Source organism: Thamnophis sirtalis, unplaced genomic scaffold (genome assembly GCF_051295495.1).
Source record: "Thamnophis sirtalis isolate CommonGarterSnake01/CBP01778 unplaced genomic scaffold, rThaSir2_p1.2 scaffold_2, whole genome shotgun sequence".
In the NCBI taxonomy this organism is placed as follows: Eukaryota; Metazoa; Chordata; class Lepidosauria; order Squamata; family Natricidae; genus Thamnophis; species Thamnophis sirtalis.
This window is the reverse complement of record NW_028261382.1, coordinates 85,992,687-86,008,045: the sequence shown is the minus strand read 5'-3', so window position 1 is coordinate 86,008,045 and position 15,359 is coordinate 85,992,687. Positions and strand designations below refer to the sequence as shown.

At 43.7% G+C, this 15,359-nt stretch overlaps 1 protein-coding gene across 2 annotated transcripts in view; it reads left to right on the top strand.

Moving 5' to 3' along the window:
• Positions 1-629: 629 nt before the first annotated feature.
• DBNL (drebrin like) overlaps positions 630-15,359 on the top strand; it is a 33,693-nt gene continuing 18,963 nt past the window's right edge. For both annotated transcript variants that reach the window (XM_087706285.1, XM_087706284.1), the window contains exons 1-7: positions 630-785; positions 2,346-2,401; positions 5,761-5,873; positions 8,885-8,959; positions 10,819-10,965; positions 13,125-13,202; positions 14,622-14,773. In XM_087706285.1, the coding sequence (XP_087562411.1) occupies positions 703-785; positions 2,346-2,401; positions 5,761-5,873; positions 8,885-8,959; positions 10,819-10,965; positions 13,125-13,202; positions 14,622-14,773 (704 nt within the window). In that variant the 5' untranslated portion in view covers positions 630-702. The remainder of the gene's footprint in view (positions 786-2,345; positions 2,402-5,760; positions 5,874-8,884; positions 8,960-10,818; positions 10,966-13,124; positions 13,203-14,621; positions 14,774-15,359) is intronic.

Below are 15,359 nucleotides of genomic sequence, written 5' to 3'. Positions count from 1 at the left end.
GTCCTGGAGCCCAACATTTCTGAGACAGCTAAGTGACTTTTGTCTCATTCTATGGCCTTTCCACGGTTGTTAAGTGAATCACTGCAATTATTAAATTAGTAACACGGTTGTTAAGTGAATCTGACTTCCCAGTTGACTTTGCTGGTCAGAAAGGGACAAAGGGTAAATCACACGGCCCTGGGACCCCGCAACCGACATCATGAATATGAGCCAGTTGCCAAGTAGGTGAATTTGGATCCCGTGGCCATGGGGACGCTGCTGCAATGGCCGGTGAAAAACGGTCATGTCACCCTGTTTTGTTTTGTTTTTCACCGCAGTTGCAACTTTGGACGATCGCTAAATGAATCGTGGCAAGCCGAGCATTAGCGAGATCGCATTCCGCCGCCGTCTATGAATGAACCCAACCTTACCTGCCCGCGAGAGCAACCGGCGCGCTCCCCTTCCCTCCCAAGCTTCGGCCCCGGGCAGCCACGCGCGCTCTCGTGGCCGGGCCCGGGTGGCTGCGCGCGAGCCCTCCCCGGCGAAGGCGCAGCCACGAGGGTCCGCGGCGTCTCGGGCGCGCCCCCCGCCCTCCTCGCTGCAGCGTAGTCGCAGCAGCAGCAGCAGGAGCGCCAGGCCGGGCGGAGCCGGAAGCCGCCGGCCGAGCCTGCCCCACTGCGCGGCGGTGCGCAAAGGAGGGCGCGACGGCGGTGTGGCTCCTTCATGGCGCTCAACCTGAGCCGGAATGGGCCGGCGCTGCAGGAGGCCTATGGCCGGGTGGTGGCCTCCGGGAGCCGCACGGACTGGTGAGGGGCTGGCGGGGCTGGCGGGCTCCGAGCGCAACTTGGGGTGGCCATGCAGGGCTCGCTTGGAAAGGTCCGGCGGCGGGCTTGGCGCGGGGGAGAGTGCGAGGCAGAGAAAGGGGCGGCTGGGGAAGGGGGAGACGCGGGGATGCCGCGAGGTCTTAAGCTCCCCTGGAGGGAGAGCGGGGCGACGGCCGGGGAGTGGGGAGGCTCCCCGGGAAAAAGCCCCCCCCCGCGCGCCCTGGGGGAGTCGGATGCGCCCTCCTGTCTCCAGGCTCCCCCCCGCGAAAGCTGAGCATGGACTGGGGTTGGAGTAATGAGGAAGCGGCCGAGCCGTGGTGGCGCAACGAGAGCGGGAGAAGTTGGTGGGGCAGGAAGGTTGGGCATGGGGCAACTCGGGGGAGTGGTGGCAGGCGACGTTTGGGAAATGACGCTTGGCACCCCTCACTTGGACAGGAGTTTGCCCCAACGTTGCCCCCTTTTTCAGCTGTTCTCAATAAGAAACCCCCCGCCCCCAAACGCTCTCTGCGCTTCAATAGAACTGAGCCGTGTGAGATTTAGTCGGCCGGGAGCCAGGCCGGTTGACTTGCACGTTGGGTAAACCAGCCATCCTGGTTCAATCATTACATGGTTTGCTTGAGAGGCAAAGCACCTTGTGGGAGGAATAACAATGTTAATCTGCGTTCAGTTTATTATGTGAACTCAGTCGCCTTATGTAAGGTGGGGGGGGGGCATTACTTGCACTTTTAAGGAGTGCCATAGATTGGTTGGAGGTACCAAGATCAAGCCAGCAGGCCATTATGATAATGGAAACACTGGCATAGCTGGCTGGGAAACGCCTTACTGACTTTTGCAAAAAAAGCAACAACAACAACAATTTATGACTTGACTGTTTTGATGATGAGACAGGTTAAATTGTAAAAAAGACGAGAAATGTGTTGTAGAGAAAAAAATTATAATTGCACTTACATACAGTAATAGCTGCAAAAATCGGAAGCCACTTCTTTGTATCTATTTCCTTTCTGTTTTCCTTTTGCTTCCTCCTTGCTTGCTTCCGCTTTTAGCTTTCTCTGCTATTTCTCCCCCCCCCCCACTTACCTTAACACTAGTTATTATCTTCCTTTTAAAAATGCTTAATAAAGTTATATATATAGAAAGGATAGGCCCAGCAATCTGATTGGAAAAAAAGTGAAGATTTAGGAGTTGTATTCAGTGGAAAGAGGCTGGATGGAGCTTACAACTGTAGTGAAATTGGTAATTAAATGTATAGAGAGGTAATCCCATTAGATCATTTTAAGAATAACTGTTAATCTCTGTAAGACTGTAAACACACCCCTGTTTGTCATTGTTTTAAAGATAGAAGCCCGGCATTAGAAAGAAAGAAAGTTTAAAAAATTAGAGAAAAAACATAGCAGTTTGAATAAACCACAATCAAACCTAGGTTTCATGTGATGTAAGAATACAATCAATGAAGCATCAGGTCAATAATGTTCTGAATCTGGAAGGTTATCCTCAGTCTCCAGTGAGTAAAAAATAACAATCATTTTGCTTTCTTGCTTCCAGGGCTCTGTTTACATATGAGGGTAACAGCAATGACCTCAGGGTGGCAGGGACTGGAGGTGAGTGAATTTTGCAAGCAAGCATTCTTTAATAGAAGCAAACTTTTTTGTGGCCTGAAAAGTTTGCTTCTGGGTTTTGGTTGAATGTCTCTCAAGAAGTCTGTATTCTAGATTTTGTCTGTCCTTAGGTTCTAAAGCAGAGACTGCTTGATTACGGCTTTTTTCATCCAAATGCAACTGATTCCATGGTTTTTGCAGGCCATGACTTCTGTAGCATTTCCCTAGAGAGCCTGGTTCTTTGGTGTCACACGTTCATTTATCTATGGAGATTCTCAGCCATCCAGGTCATGGTTGTCCCATCCAGAGGCAACTGGACTGTCTGTTGTTTTTTTTCTTTGAAGATGTTTCCTTCTCATCCAAAAAGCTTCTTCAGCTCTCGAGACACATTCATTTATTTCTGCAGTGGAAAGGAAGCAATATGTTATTGGATTTGGATTTATTACATTTATATGCTGCCCTTTTCCTCGAAGGGGACTCAGGGAAGGGGGTACAGACAGGGGGATAAAAAGACGAACATAACAATACAAAATTTAAAAAACACACAACAACCATACCATTCGAGGAGGGGGGCAAAAGCTCTTTAGCCCCAGGCCTGTCGGAACAGCCAGGTTTTAAGGGCTTTGCGGAAGGCCTGGAGGGTGATGAGGGTTCGAATCTCCACGGGGAGCTCGTTCCAGAGGGTCGGAGCAGCCACAGAGAAGGCCCTCCTCCGAGTAGTCGCCATTCGGCATTGGACGGCGGATGGAATTCAGAGGAGGCCTAATCTGTGGGATCTAATCGGTCTATTGGATGTTATACTTTAAACATGCTACAAATCTGTGTGGAAGTTCATAGGTGACCTGAACATTTTTTAAATGGGATTTACTTAAAAAAAATATTAAAAAAAAAAACTGCAAGGGAAAATGTTAATTAGCAGCCCAAATGTCAAGTTTGTACGTTAAAGAGCTGCTTATAAAATGGCAGTTTTAGCAACTTGAACTGCTTATTAAATGTACTTGTTTTGGCATGCCGCCGTTAAGACATTTTTAGTGGATGGAATGACTGTAGCCTGTTCCCTTTACAAAAATACATTCTTGCCTTTGATTAGTCATTGTGCTCTTGTCACCATAATTGCAAGGAATGGGAAAATCTGAAAATGTGCAAAGCCTACGTTTTTCTGATTGTGTTTTTTTTTTTTAATGTTCCTCAATATATGCCAATAAGCATAAGTGTGGAGTCTTACACTTTGGCATAAATTGCACACAAGGAAGTGCAACAGGTTAGTTATGATGTCTGAATTTGCTACCGAACTAGAATCAGAAACCATGAATTTGCACATTTATGGCCTGTCACTTAGCAACAATATGAAGTTTACACCGGATCTCCTGGAGATACTTACAACATAGTTCCTAAGTTCTGATGGCTGCCCACCCCCTACCCAGTGCACATGACTGCATTTCAGGTGCTCGGCCTCTGGCCTGCATTTATGGATATTTGCAACATCACCGCTTCACGTGACCGTGCTTTACACCATTTTTTTTGTTGAAAAACTGCATTTATTTCCTGTTTTTAGCAAAAACCATCCCCTAACAAACAATTGGTTCACTTATAAGTATAATCTTTATTGTCATTGTACTTAAATACAACGAAATTGGTTGAATGACCCTGCATTCACTTATCAGTTGCTGCAAAAACAGCAATAAAATCGGATCAGTACCCTGGACGACCCGTTTTGTGACTGACATGCTGGGCAAGCTCAATTACAGATGTAAACTGAGGCCTGGCTCTCTCAGGGCTTCAAAGTGATTTGATGGATTGTCTGAACTGGGGGGGAAAAACATGCATGACTTGCTAAAGAAACCTCCAGGTGTTTCATGGTGGCAGGTGGAATGCAGGGTAGAAAGATTACAAGTTAGGAGGTTTTTTTTTTTGATTGCCTTCTAATTTGCAGAACTCACCATTTTGTATCGCCAAAGGTCAAATCTGGAGGAAGTTCAAATTCAGTTTTTAAAATGGTTACCTTTGAGCCAGCTACGCAACATCCCTTTTAGTCTCCTTTTTTTTAAAAAAAAGAAGACACTGTCTGAAGCCACAAGGACAGAAATTATACCCTATAAGCTACATAGTACCATAAAGGTCCTTTTTACGGGATTTTTATTTGTAAAAATGCAATAAGAAAGGAGAACTCCTGCAAATAAGATCTCATCTAGAAACTCCTTCAGCAATTTTTTTTTTGTAAAAAAAGGGAAGTAGCTGACATAGCTCAGTATTTGGTGGTTTTTCAGTGGAAAAATTTAACACTGAAGAAGAATTAAAAACTCCACAGTTGCCTTTTTTTTGGTTTCACATTAGGGATGGCTACTTTTTGAGAGAACTAAAATAGGTGACTGAATGATGATGGCAATAAAGAAAAAGAGAAATGGTAATTGTAACGCGGAGGCAGAATAGGATGGTTTAAGGGAAGGAACATCAAAGATGAAGAGGCTGTGTGGGCAGGGAGTGAGCCTTCAAATGAGGAAGTGATTCACTGCCTGCTGTTTTAAGATTGCGGCTCAGTAGAAACATCCTTATATATATTCTGAATCTTCAAATTTATTGATCTCAGAACTATAATGACGAAGTTCTATTACTTAATGGGTTTCCAAAGTATTTTTGGCACAGTAAATGTTGTCTTATGCCTTACTAAGTAGAATTTTTAGATGGATATTGAGCATCAGAGTTTATCAGCCCAGCGGAAACTCAAGGCAGACAGTATTTGTCCTCTATAACAGTCTAGCCCAGAGGTAGTCCTCGACTTATCACCATTGGTTTAACAGCCATTAAAGTTACGACAGCACTTGTAACTTGAAAAAAAGTAACATAGGATCAATTCAGAAGGTCCAGCTCTTCCCAACCCCATGGACCACAGTACGCCAGACATGGCTGTCCTCCACTGTCTCCCGGAGTTTACCCAAATTCCTGTTCATTGCGTCGATGATGCTATCTAGCCATCTCATCCTTTGATGCCCCCTTCTCCTTTTGCCTTCAAGGTTTCCCAACAGCAAGGTATTTTCCAATAAGTCCTCTCTTCTCATTAGGTGGCCAAAGTTATTTGAGCTTCAGCTGCAGGATCTGTCCTTCCAATGAACAGTCAGGGTTGATTTCCTTTAGGATAGTGTCACTTAGGATAACATATGAACCAGGCCAGAGTGTTTTTATCTGTAAGCAAGATTGAACCTCTGTCCCTTCCGATATTGGCTGACTGGTGTTTAAGTATCACCTAGAATTTCTGGAGTTTGCTGGTTCTAGATCAGCATATTCTGTACTTTGTTTATAGGTCATTCTTAATGTGAATTTGCTTTAACAAGCTCCCATTTCTCTTCCCAAATAATGATACATAGATGGTGGTCTGGAGGAGATGGTGGAGGAACTCAATAGTGGAAAAGTAATGTATGCATTCTGCCGAGTGAAAGACCCCAATTCTGGTTTGCCGAAATATGTGCTCATTAACTGGGTATGTACAATGTAATTCCATTCAATCATAAAAGTTAGAAATTATTTCTAAAAATGTTGGCCGCCTTGTTATATAAAAAGTAAACAAATTTCAAAGTAAACTGACAGTGTCTGAACATTCAGGATAAAAAAAACAGGTTGGAAATACATATAAGCCATGATTAATAAACAGTACTTTGGTTCACATATCATGGTAAGCCAAAACCATGGAAATCGCATTATGGCTTAGTGTAATGTTGGGCTTAAGATGAAGCAAATTATATTTTAGGCTGCACTGAACATAATGCCTGGAATGTTTATGCCATTTACCCCCCCCCCCTCAGAACTTAATTCTCTCAGCAAAGCTGCATCAAATCAAGTATTTTAATGTTTGCACTCATTGCACACATTCCTAAATATCTTTTAAAAGATAAACATGCATTTCACACTGCCAAGTAAAAGCTCTAAAGCTTCCCTAAATCCGGGACTGGATTATTTGGGGAAAAATAAACATTTGATAAACTGGCCAAAAAGAAAATGTGCTACTAAAATATAGGGCAGAAGTTGTCAGACTCTGGATCAGTCTCAGCAGGGGAAATGTTCAGCATCATTAACCTCAAAGTTGCCTTGGAGACGGATAGCATCAAAATCCCAGGAAATAAACGGAGCAGGCAATAATTAAGAATGAAATACTTAAGGCAGTCCTTGACTTACAACAGACAGTTTAGTGACCATTTGAACTTCCAACAGACCTAAAAAAAGTGAATTATGACCGTTTTTCACACTTACGATCATTGTGGCAACCCCACGGCCAGGTGAACAAAATTCAGATGCTTGGCAACTGACTCATATTTATGACGGTTACAGTGTCCCGGGGTCATGTGATCACCTTTTGCAACCTTCTGACAAGCAATGGGAAAGCCAGATTCACTTAAGAACCGGGCTACTAATTAAAACAACTGCAGTGATTCACTTAACAACTGTGGCAAGAAAAGCCGTAAACTGGAGCAAAATTCACTTAACTGTCTCGCTAAGCAACAGACGTTTTGAACTCAATTGTGCTTGTAAGTCAAGGACTATCTGCAGCAAAGGTGACTTACACTTAAGATATCTTTTGTCCTCCTTAAATGACAGAATCTGTAAGCCTGTGGCACATGAATCATTAATAGTCATACAAACCTTCACACATCACAGGATAGGTTATCCAGTGTGCAAAGTGAAGCCTGAGAAAGCGAATGTTGCAATAAATGAGTTGATCTCTGTAATATGGCAGAAGCATTGATTTGGTTTTGCAGCAAGAGATTCAGTACATGAAGACAAAGTTAAAGCAATGTGGGTGTTTAGTTGAAGGCTGAAATGAGTAGGCCTCTTTTGGAACAGACTTCTCAATATATTGAGTATACTTTAGTTGTATGGAATGACAACTGTCCTTCCTTCCTAGCCATTGACTGGAAATTTGAGGAGTTGTAAACCAACCTTTCCAAAGAGCAAAAAGTTGGGAAAGGTTTCTGCAATATGAGTTGAATCAGACCAAACCAGCCTTTATTGCAGTCATTAACCAGTATGTCCAACTCGAAGGCATTTTAGTTTTCTCCTGGAATAGCAATAGCAATTGCACTTAGATAAGATAAGATAAGATACTTTATTTGTATGCCGCCCTTTTCCCTGGGGGGACTCAGGGCGGCTCACAGTTCAGGGGGAGGGGAAGACAAACCAAGTTACATATAAGACAATACATCATTAAAAGCACAACATTCATACTATTCGGGCAGGGTTAAGGTCTTTAGCCCCAGGCCTGACAGCCAGGTTTTAAGGGCTATGCGGAAGGTCTGGAGGGTGGTGAGGGTATGAATCTCCACGGAGAAGGCGTGGTTGCCAGTCGACATTGACTGGCTGATGGAACTCGGAGGAGGCCTAATCTGTGGGATCTAATTGGTCGAGTGGAGGTGATTGGCAGTAGGCTTATATACTGCTTCACTCTACTTTACAGGCCTCCTTAAGTGATTTACAGAGTTAGCATATTGCCCCTAACACTCTCAGTCCTCATTTTACCCACTTCGGAAGGATGGAAGGATGAGTCAACCTTGAGCTGGTCAGGATCGAACTCCTGGCAGTTGGCAGAATTGGCCTGCAAATGCTGCATTCTAGCCACTGTGTCCCATGGCTCGTGGGAATGGATTAATGAAAGTTATGTTTCTCAATCTTGGCAATTTGAAGATGTGGGGGACTTCAGCTCCCAGAATTCTCCCACCAGTCAGGCTGACTGGGGAATTCTGGGAGTTTGTGTCTCTCCCCGCCCCCCCGATCTTCAAGATGTCACAGTTGAGAAACACATGCGTTAAAAATATTCCAGGGGTGATTTGTGCGTTTCACAATTTGTGCAATATGGAGCAAGGAGTACTTTCTTCCAGGGCTAGGCCTAGGTGGCGCAGTGGTTAAATGCAGCAATGCAGGCTACTTCAGCTGACTGCAGTTCGGCTGTTCAAATCTCACCGGCTCAAGGTTGACTCAGCCTTCCATCCTTCCGAGGTGGGTGAAATGAGGACCCAGACTGTGGGGGCAATATGCTGACTCTGTAAACCGCTTAGAGAGGGCTGAAAGCCCTATGCAGCGGTATATAAGTCTAACTGCTATTGCTATTGCTATATTTGTAATATTACACACCATCTTCTGATTCAAACAGTAGATTTTGAAAATGTACAAAGTACGCAGCAAAAATTGTGTGTTCTGGAGGGGGAAAAGGAGTATTTTGTTCATGGGAGTGTCGTTTTCATGATCTTTCATGTTCTGTTTTTAAAAGCAGCAATCTTTTTATAGAATCTGGAATACTGTTTTCCTCCCATTTTTCCCTAACCTAAATTTAGAAAGCAAAACTTGGCTGTGTCTTACAAGTGCTTAGCTGAATAAACTCTTTACTACGAGAGTTGTGGAATGGTAATCCTTCAGGAATGGCCTTTCCTTCTCTGTCACCACTTGTATGAAGGATGATATGAGTCTCCTGGTTTAAATTCTGCCCCTGTTTTCTTTTGGCAGTTTGGTGAAGGCGTGAATGACGTAAGAAAAGGAGCCTGCGCCAACCACGTCAGTTCAGTGGTCAACTTTTTGAAGGTATTATCTGAGTTTTATTCTCTCTTAGCCTTTTGCAGTGGAGTATCCTCCCATATACACAGCTCTGCAGGTTTTTTGTCAGTAAAAAAACGGCATTGAAAGTACATGCGCCCAAACACTCCTTCGATAATATAGGTAGTCCTTGACTTATGACCACACTTGAGCCCAAAATTTCTGTTGTTAAGAGAGATATTTGTGCAGCGAGTTTTGCCTCATTTTACGGCTTTTGCCACGGCTGTTAAGTGAATAACTGCAGTTGATAACTTAGTAACACAGTTATTAAGTGAATCTGGCTTCCCCATTGCTTGTCAGAAGGTCGCAAAAGGTGATCACATGACCCCGGGACCCTGCAACCGTCATAAATATGAACCAGTTGCCAAGCATCTGAATTTTGATCACATGATCATGGGGATACTACAAAAGTCATAAATATGAAAAATTATTTATTTATTTATTAAACACATTTATATGCCGCCCAATCCCGAAGGACTCCGGGCGGCTCACAAAAATAAAGAGAAAAAACACATAACGAAAAAAGAAACAGTTTAAAAACAGCAACACCTCTTATATTCATTCTAATCGGGGCTGGACCTCAACAGAGAGGTCAACAGCCCCAGGCCTGCCGGAACAGCCAAGTTTTTACAGCTTTCCTGAAGGCCATGAGAGTGGGTATGGTCCGGATCTCCGGGGGTAGCTGGTTCCTGAGAGTCGGAGCAGCCACAGAGAAGGCTCTCCTCCGAGAGCCCGCCAGCCGACACTGTCTGGCTGACGGCATCTGAAGGAGGCCCAATCTGTGGAATCTTACTGGCCACTGGGAGGTATGTGGCAGCAGGCGGTCTCGAAGGTACTCTGGCCCTAAGTCATGTAGGGCTTTAAAGATGATAACCAACACCTTGAATTGTGTCCGGAGACCAATTGGTAGCCAGTGCAGCTCACGGAGGACAGGTGTAACGTGGGTGTACCTCGGTACACCCAATATCGCTCGCACGGCCGCATTCTGAACTAAAAAATAAAAAAACTGAAAAATAGTCATGTTGCTTTGTTCAATGCTGTTGTAACTTTGAACAGTCACTAAATGAATTGTTCTAAGTCAAGGAGGATCTGTAGTACCCTGACAGACAGAAAGTTTTAAGACAACTAATTAAAAGTTTGGGGTTTTTTTTGATACCTTGGGGTGGAGGGCAAAAAGTTGTGTAATTGTAGACTCCTAGTTCTATGCTATCCTTTTGTTTAAAATAAGATCCTTGGAAGAAAAGTTTCGTCCACCAAACATTACTACTTTTGAAATTATACCTGTACATCATGTCTCCCCTGCATTTCTCAGCCAATATTCCCCAATATTTCTGCAAAATAAGATTTCTGCCTCAGGACAGATTCCAGGTGACAGATCTGTTTCCATCACATAGATAGATAGACGGATGTTGACTAGCTACCCATGAAACTATATAGATAGTCCTCAACTTAACTTCCATTCGTTTAGCGTCTGCTTGAAGTTGCAATGGTGCTGGAAAAAGGGACTTAAAACTCATTCCTGCATTTACGACTGTCTCAATGTCCCTGAGGTCTGGTGGTTATGATTCAGGTGCTGGGAACTCTTAATTATTTACGACAATTGCAATCGTAAAATATAAATACGGTCCTATGATGCCTCACTTAATGACCACATTACTTAATGATCAATTTTTGGAGGCCCCTTGTGGTCATAAGCCAGGAATAGTTATACTTGCACATCATATCAAGACATAGTTTGTTTGCCTGTTGCTTAATGAAGAAACAAAAGGGTCTGGCTTGGGCCTAGTGTGCCCCATGATTATATCAGGCAATCAGAAGCAGGAAATCATGCACTTCCTTTCTTCCAGGGTGCTCATGTGACAATAAATGCTCGGGCTGATGAAGATGTGGAGCCAGAGACCATTATAGAGAAGGTGGCCAAAGCTTCGGGGGCAAACTATAACTTCCATAAAGAAGGAAGCAAGTTCCAGGATGCCGGACCACAAGCTCCTGTGGTAAGAACTTCTATGGCCCAATGATCCCCGTTTTGACCTTCTTTGGAATTAATTAGACTTCTTCCTCATCCAGCTTCCGTTTCTGTAGACCAGCCGTGTCTAGCCTTGTCTTGATAGGTCATCAAAGGCTTTTGTATGATAGAATAGCACCTCAGGGCAGTGGTGGGTTTCAAAAAAATTTGGAACCTACTCTGTGGGTGTGGCCTCCTTTGTGGGAGTGGCTTGCCACCCATGTGACCGGATGGGAGTGGCTTGCCGCCCATGTGACCGGATATGAAGATGCCGATGACACTTAATTACCTCACACACAGCACTGGCATGCATAAGAATATGATGTAAACTTGTTTTTTAAAAGGCATCTTTGGTTTGCGTTAAAACAACGTCAACACACGCAATGTTCTGATTGCACCACAAACGCAGTAGTCATCCTTACCTTTCACAGAGGCACTGAGTTTTATAAATATGAGCATGATAGTGTAGAATAATCGTATCCAAGGACCAGTGGTGGGTTTCAAAAGATGTTGGAACCTCTTCTGTAGGTGTGGCCTGCTTTCCGGGTCCACTGGTGGAACCTCTTCTAACCGGTTCGGTAGATTTGATGAACTGGTTCTACCGAAGAGGTGCGAACTGTTAGGAACCCACTTCTGCCTCAGAGTCTCCAGACTCCATGGCACATGTGACCCAGAGGATCACAGGCCATAACAAGGGTGAAATACCACAACTTCAATGTTATAACCTGGTTGAGGTTTTAGGAGATTATCCAATCTGAAATCTCGAGGGATTTGGGGAAATGACATCATGCGGGATTTTGAGCTAGAACACCTGTAATATTGCAGTTTGGGGATTCTGATCATTCAAAAAAAAATATGTCTTGTTTTCTTTGGATGCCTGCATAAAACACTGCATCTACAGTAATTTTGTGGATACAAGTGGTCTCCAACCACTGGTTGGAGTTGTTGTTTTAGATTATTTTAACCAATAAATGGGATGCTGAATTGCACCAGCCTCTAACCTTAGCTTTCTTTTCAGGGTGCCCCTGAGTTGCCCAAAGTCCCCATTGGCATTTTAGGAAAATGGGGGTGGCATTGCAGCCTGATTACCGGGGGGAGGATGGGGGAAGACTATACTTGATTACATTGCTTCCTGGTAAAAAGATACTTTAAAAATTCCCATGGCTGATATTTTGGGAATAGTCACCAACACGGCCGCCTCCGGTGGCAGTCGTTTTCCGAGGCCACAGATTGAATTTTATCAACCCCAGTAGTTTTCTGCCGCTGCATCATAAGTAGTGAAAATAATAGGCTTGCCGAACTTCCATTGAAGTTCCATTGCAATTCAGGTTCTTAATCCACAAGGCGAAGTAAGGTTGTGGAAGTGGCTTAATGCTCTCCAAGCCGGTTCCACCACAAAACCGCATTCGACTAAACCGCGCTTGACTAAACCGTGTAGCTGACGTCATCAACAGGGCGACAACAGCATGGAGACAGAAGCACGCTGTAAACGCTAAACCTAAAATTAACCCCTAAACCTAACCCCCCTAAACCTAACCCTTAACCTAACCCTAAACCTAACCGTTAACGTAACCCTAAACCTAATCCTAACCCTTAACCTAACCCTAAACCTAACCCTTACCTTAAGTTGAATCGGCTTGCTTTCAAAGCGCTATTTAAAGTGCCCTTCTTTCTCCGCGCTGGCTGTTGTCGTCCTGTTGATGACGTCAGCGACGCGCTTTAAACGGGCGCGGCTTAGTCGAGCGCGGTTTTGACGGGTCACGCTCCAAGCCTTCAATGGGTTGAGAAGAAGAAATACGTTGTTAACATTTACCTAATTCAATGTCTGAGGGCTCCAAAAAGTGAAGTCTATTAACAGCTTGCTGTCACCTTAACTAATAATTAAGCACAGTTAGGACATGAATGAATTTAATTCTGTACATTGAATTAAGCAGTGGCATAATGAATTTTAAATTTCATATTAACTAAACCCTTTTTTAATATACTGGCATTTTAGTCTTTAGCTCCTGTGTCGCTTTTTGTCTTGTTGCCTTTTACGGAGCTTTGTGCTTTTATTTCCTTTGTTAAAACGTTTTAACAAATAAATTAATAATGAAGTATAGTTAAGCCCAGGAATTTCTGAAGCAGTGTGATTCTTTTTTGCAATAGGGCTCCGTTTACCAGAAAACAAATGCTATGTCTGAGATTAAAAGGGTCGGCAAAGATAACTTTTGGGCCAAAGCAGAGGTATGTATTTCACTCAAACCATTTCATGTTGTGGCTGAAATATCAGTTGGGGGTTTGAGTTAGCTGGTGGGAGATTTACAACTGCCTTACATTTATAGGGGTATGTTTTAGGTCAGTGAAAACATTGGTGGATGTTCGTCTTGGATTAAGGCAGGGTTTTTAAAAGGTGGATTAAGTGGCTGGAAGTGGCATTGTGCACACATTGTAGCAGAGATGGGCAACTTTGACAACTTTACAATCTGTGGACTTCAAATCCCAGAATGCTGGTCTTGAGCAGAAAAATTTCAAGGCTTAGAGCTATTTGAAAGTTCGGTTTTAATAGGAAGGATGATGATAAACTCTTCCAATAGATGTATCAAGTTCTCCATTTATTTATTATAAATAAATAAATAAGTATATGTCATATCGTACATGGTCTCTCTCTCTCTCTCCCTCCCTCTCTCTCCCTCCCTCCCTCCCTCTCCCCTCCCTCCCTCCCTCCCTCCATATATATATATATATATGTGTGTGTGTGTGTGTCTGTCTGTGTGTGTGTGTGTGTCTGTGTGTTTTCTTGATTTTCAGGGGTGTAGATATGTGTAGGTATTCATGTTGTGGGGGTGTTTCTCTATTTCGATAGCTTCCATAACAGTTCCACAACATGAATAAACGTGACGCTACCTCCCACCTACCAGACATCTGGAAACCATCCCTAGTCAACAAAGGAGCTCCACCCACCACCCAGGCCGTTACAAAACAACAACGGACACACAGCCAGCACCAATCTACCAATCATAATACAGCCACACAACCAATCATTCCACTTACTGAAACAAAGCCAGCACTCCACACACACCCCACCAAGATTTATAGAAAGTCGGCAGCTCCGATTACACTTTAAGCCCAAAACCCAGCCTGAAGATGGCGAGCAAGACCTCGCTGAAATGTTGCCAAGACAATCTGAATCTTACACAGGAAAAGACCCAAATACAACAAGACCAGCATGTGTGCGTATACGCGCGCACACACACACACACACACACACATATTAACATTCCACATAGATTAATCAAACACAATTTAATGTAAGTGTTTAAAAGAGCTACATTCAAATACCAGTGTCTATGCCATCTAACCATTGAAGCACAGCATCGTTTATAATTTTAAAAAATAGATAGTGGACCAGTATATGCCCTCAGCTTATGGCTGGTCACAATGTGATCTAGATTTTGATGTGGCGCCCCGCAGTCACTAAGGGGAGGATGCCAGACACTGTTTATACAGGGAGATCTGACGTGTGAGGTGCAAATCCTATTCATTGGGATTGTCCTATTGTCCATTGCTGGCATGGCACCTTTTTTGTGGGGTCAGTTATATGTCTTCTCATGTTCTCTAGTTCTCCCCAAAAGTTCCTGTTTTGAAATACATTTATTCTTTCAGAAAGATGAGGAAAATCGCCGGCTTGAAGAAAAGAGGAAAGCAGAGGAAGCGCGTCAACATTTGGAAAAGGAGAGTCGGGATCGGGACTTGAAAGAAGCATCTTTACGGGAGCGAAAATATAAGGAGCGCGCCCAGGAAATTGATGCTCAGAGGTAAGTAGAACTGGTTTTCCTGATGGTCTTAATTCTTAATTTAATTTTTTATTTAAATTTCATATTTATCCCAGAGAAATAAAGTTGCCTTTGGACCTTGGTATATAGGCACTGTGTTTTCCCTAAAATAAGACCCGGTCTTATTTTCTTTTGACACACACACACACCCAAATGGCTAGGGCTTCTTTTTAGGGGTGTCTTAATTTTTTTAGGTGCAGGAGGAGGCAAGCGCAGTTACCGCATGGCTGCTCAGCCCCTTAATCGCGGCCCACGGATCAGCAGGGCCAGGAGTTCTGTGTCTCCAACCATCTAGAGATGTTTCCGGTGCAATCTTGCTCTGCCCCATAGCGCCTTACAGCCAAGGGCCCCACTGTTCCGCAGCTCACCTTGTGGCTCTGAAGCAGGCAGCAACCACAATGTCAGCATTCCAAATATCATGCAGAATTAAATCAGAGTCAAAGGCAAAACTATCCTTAAAATTCCAATTTAATAAGACAGGCATGTTGGCATCGTGCTATGGAATCCCAATTCTGGAAGTTACATCAGAATCCCACCCAGTTAAAAGTTTATGATCTTGTCCCCACAC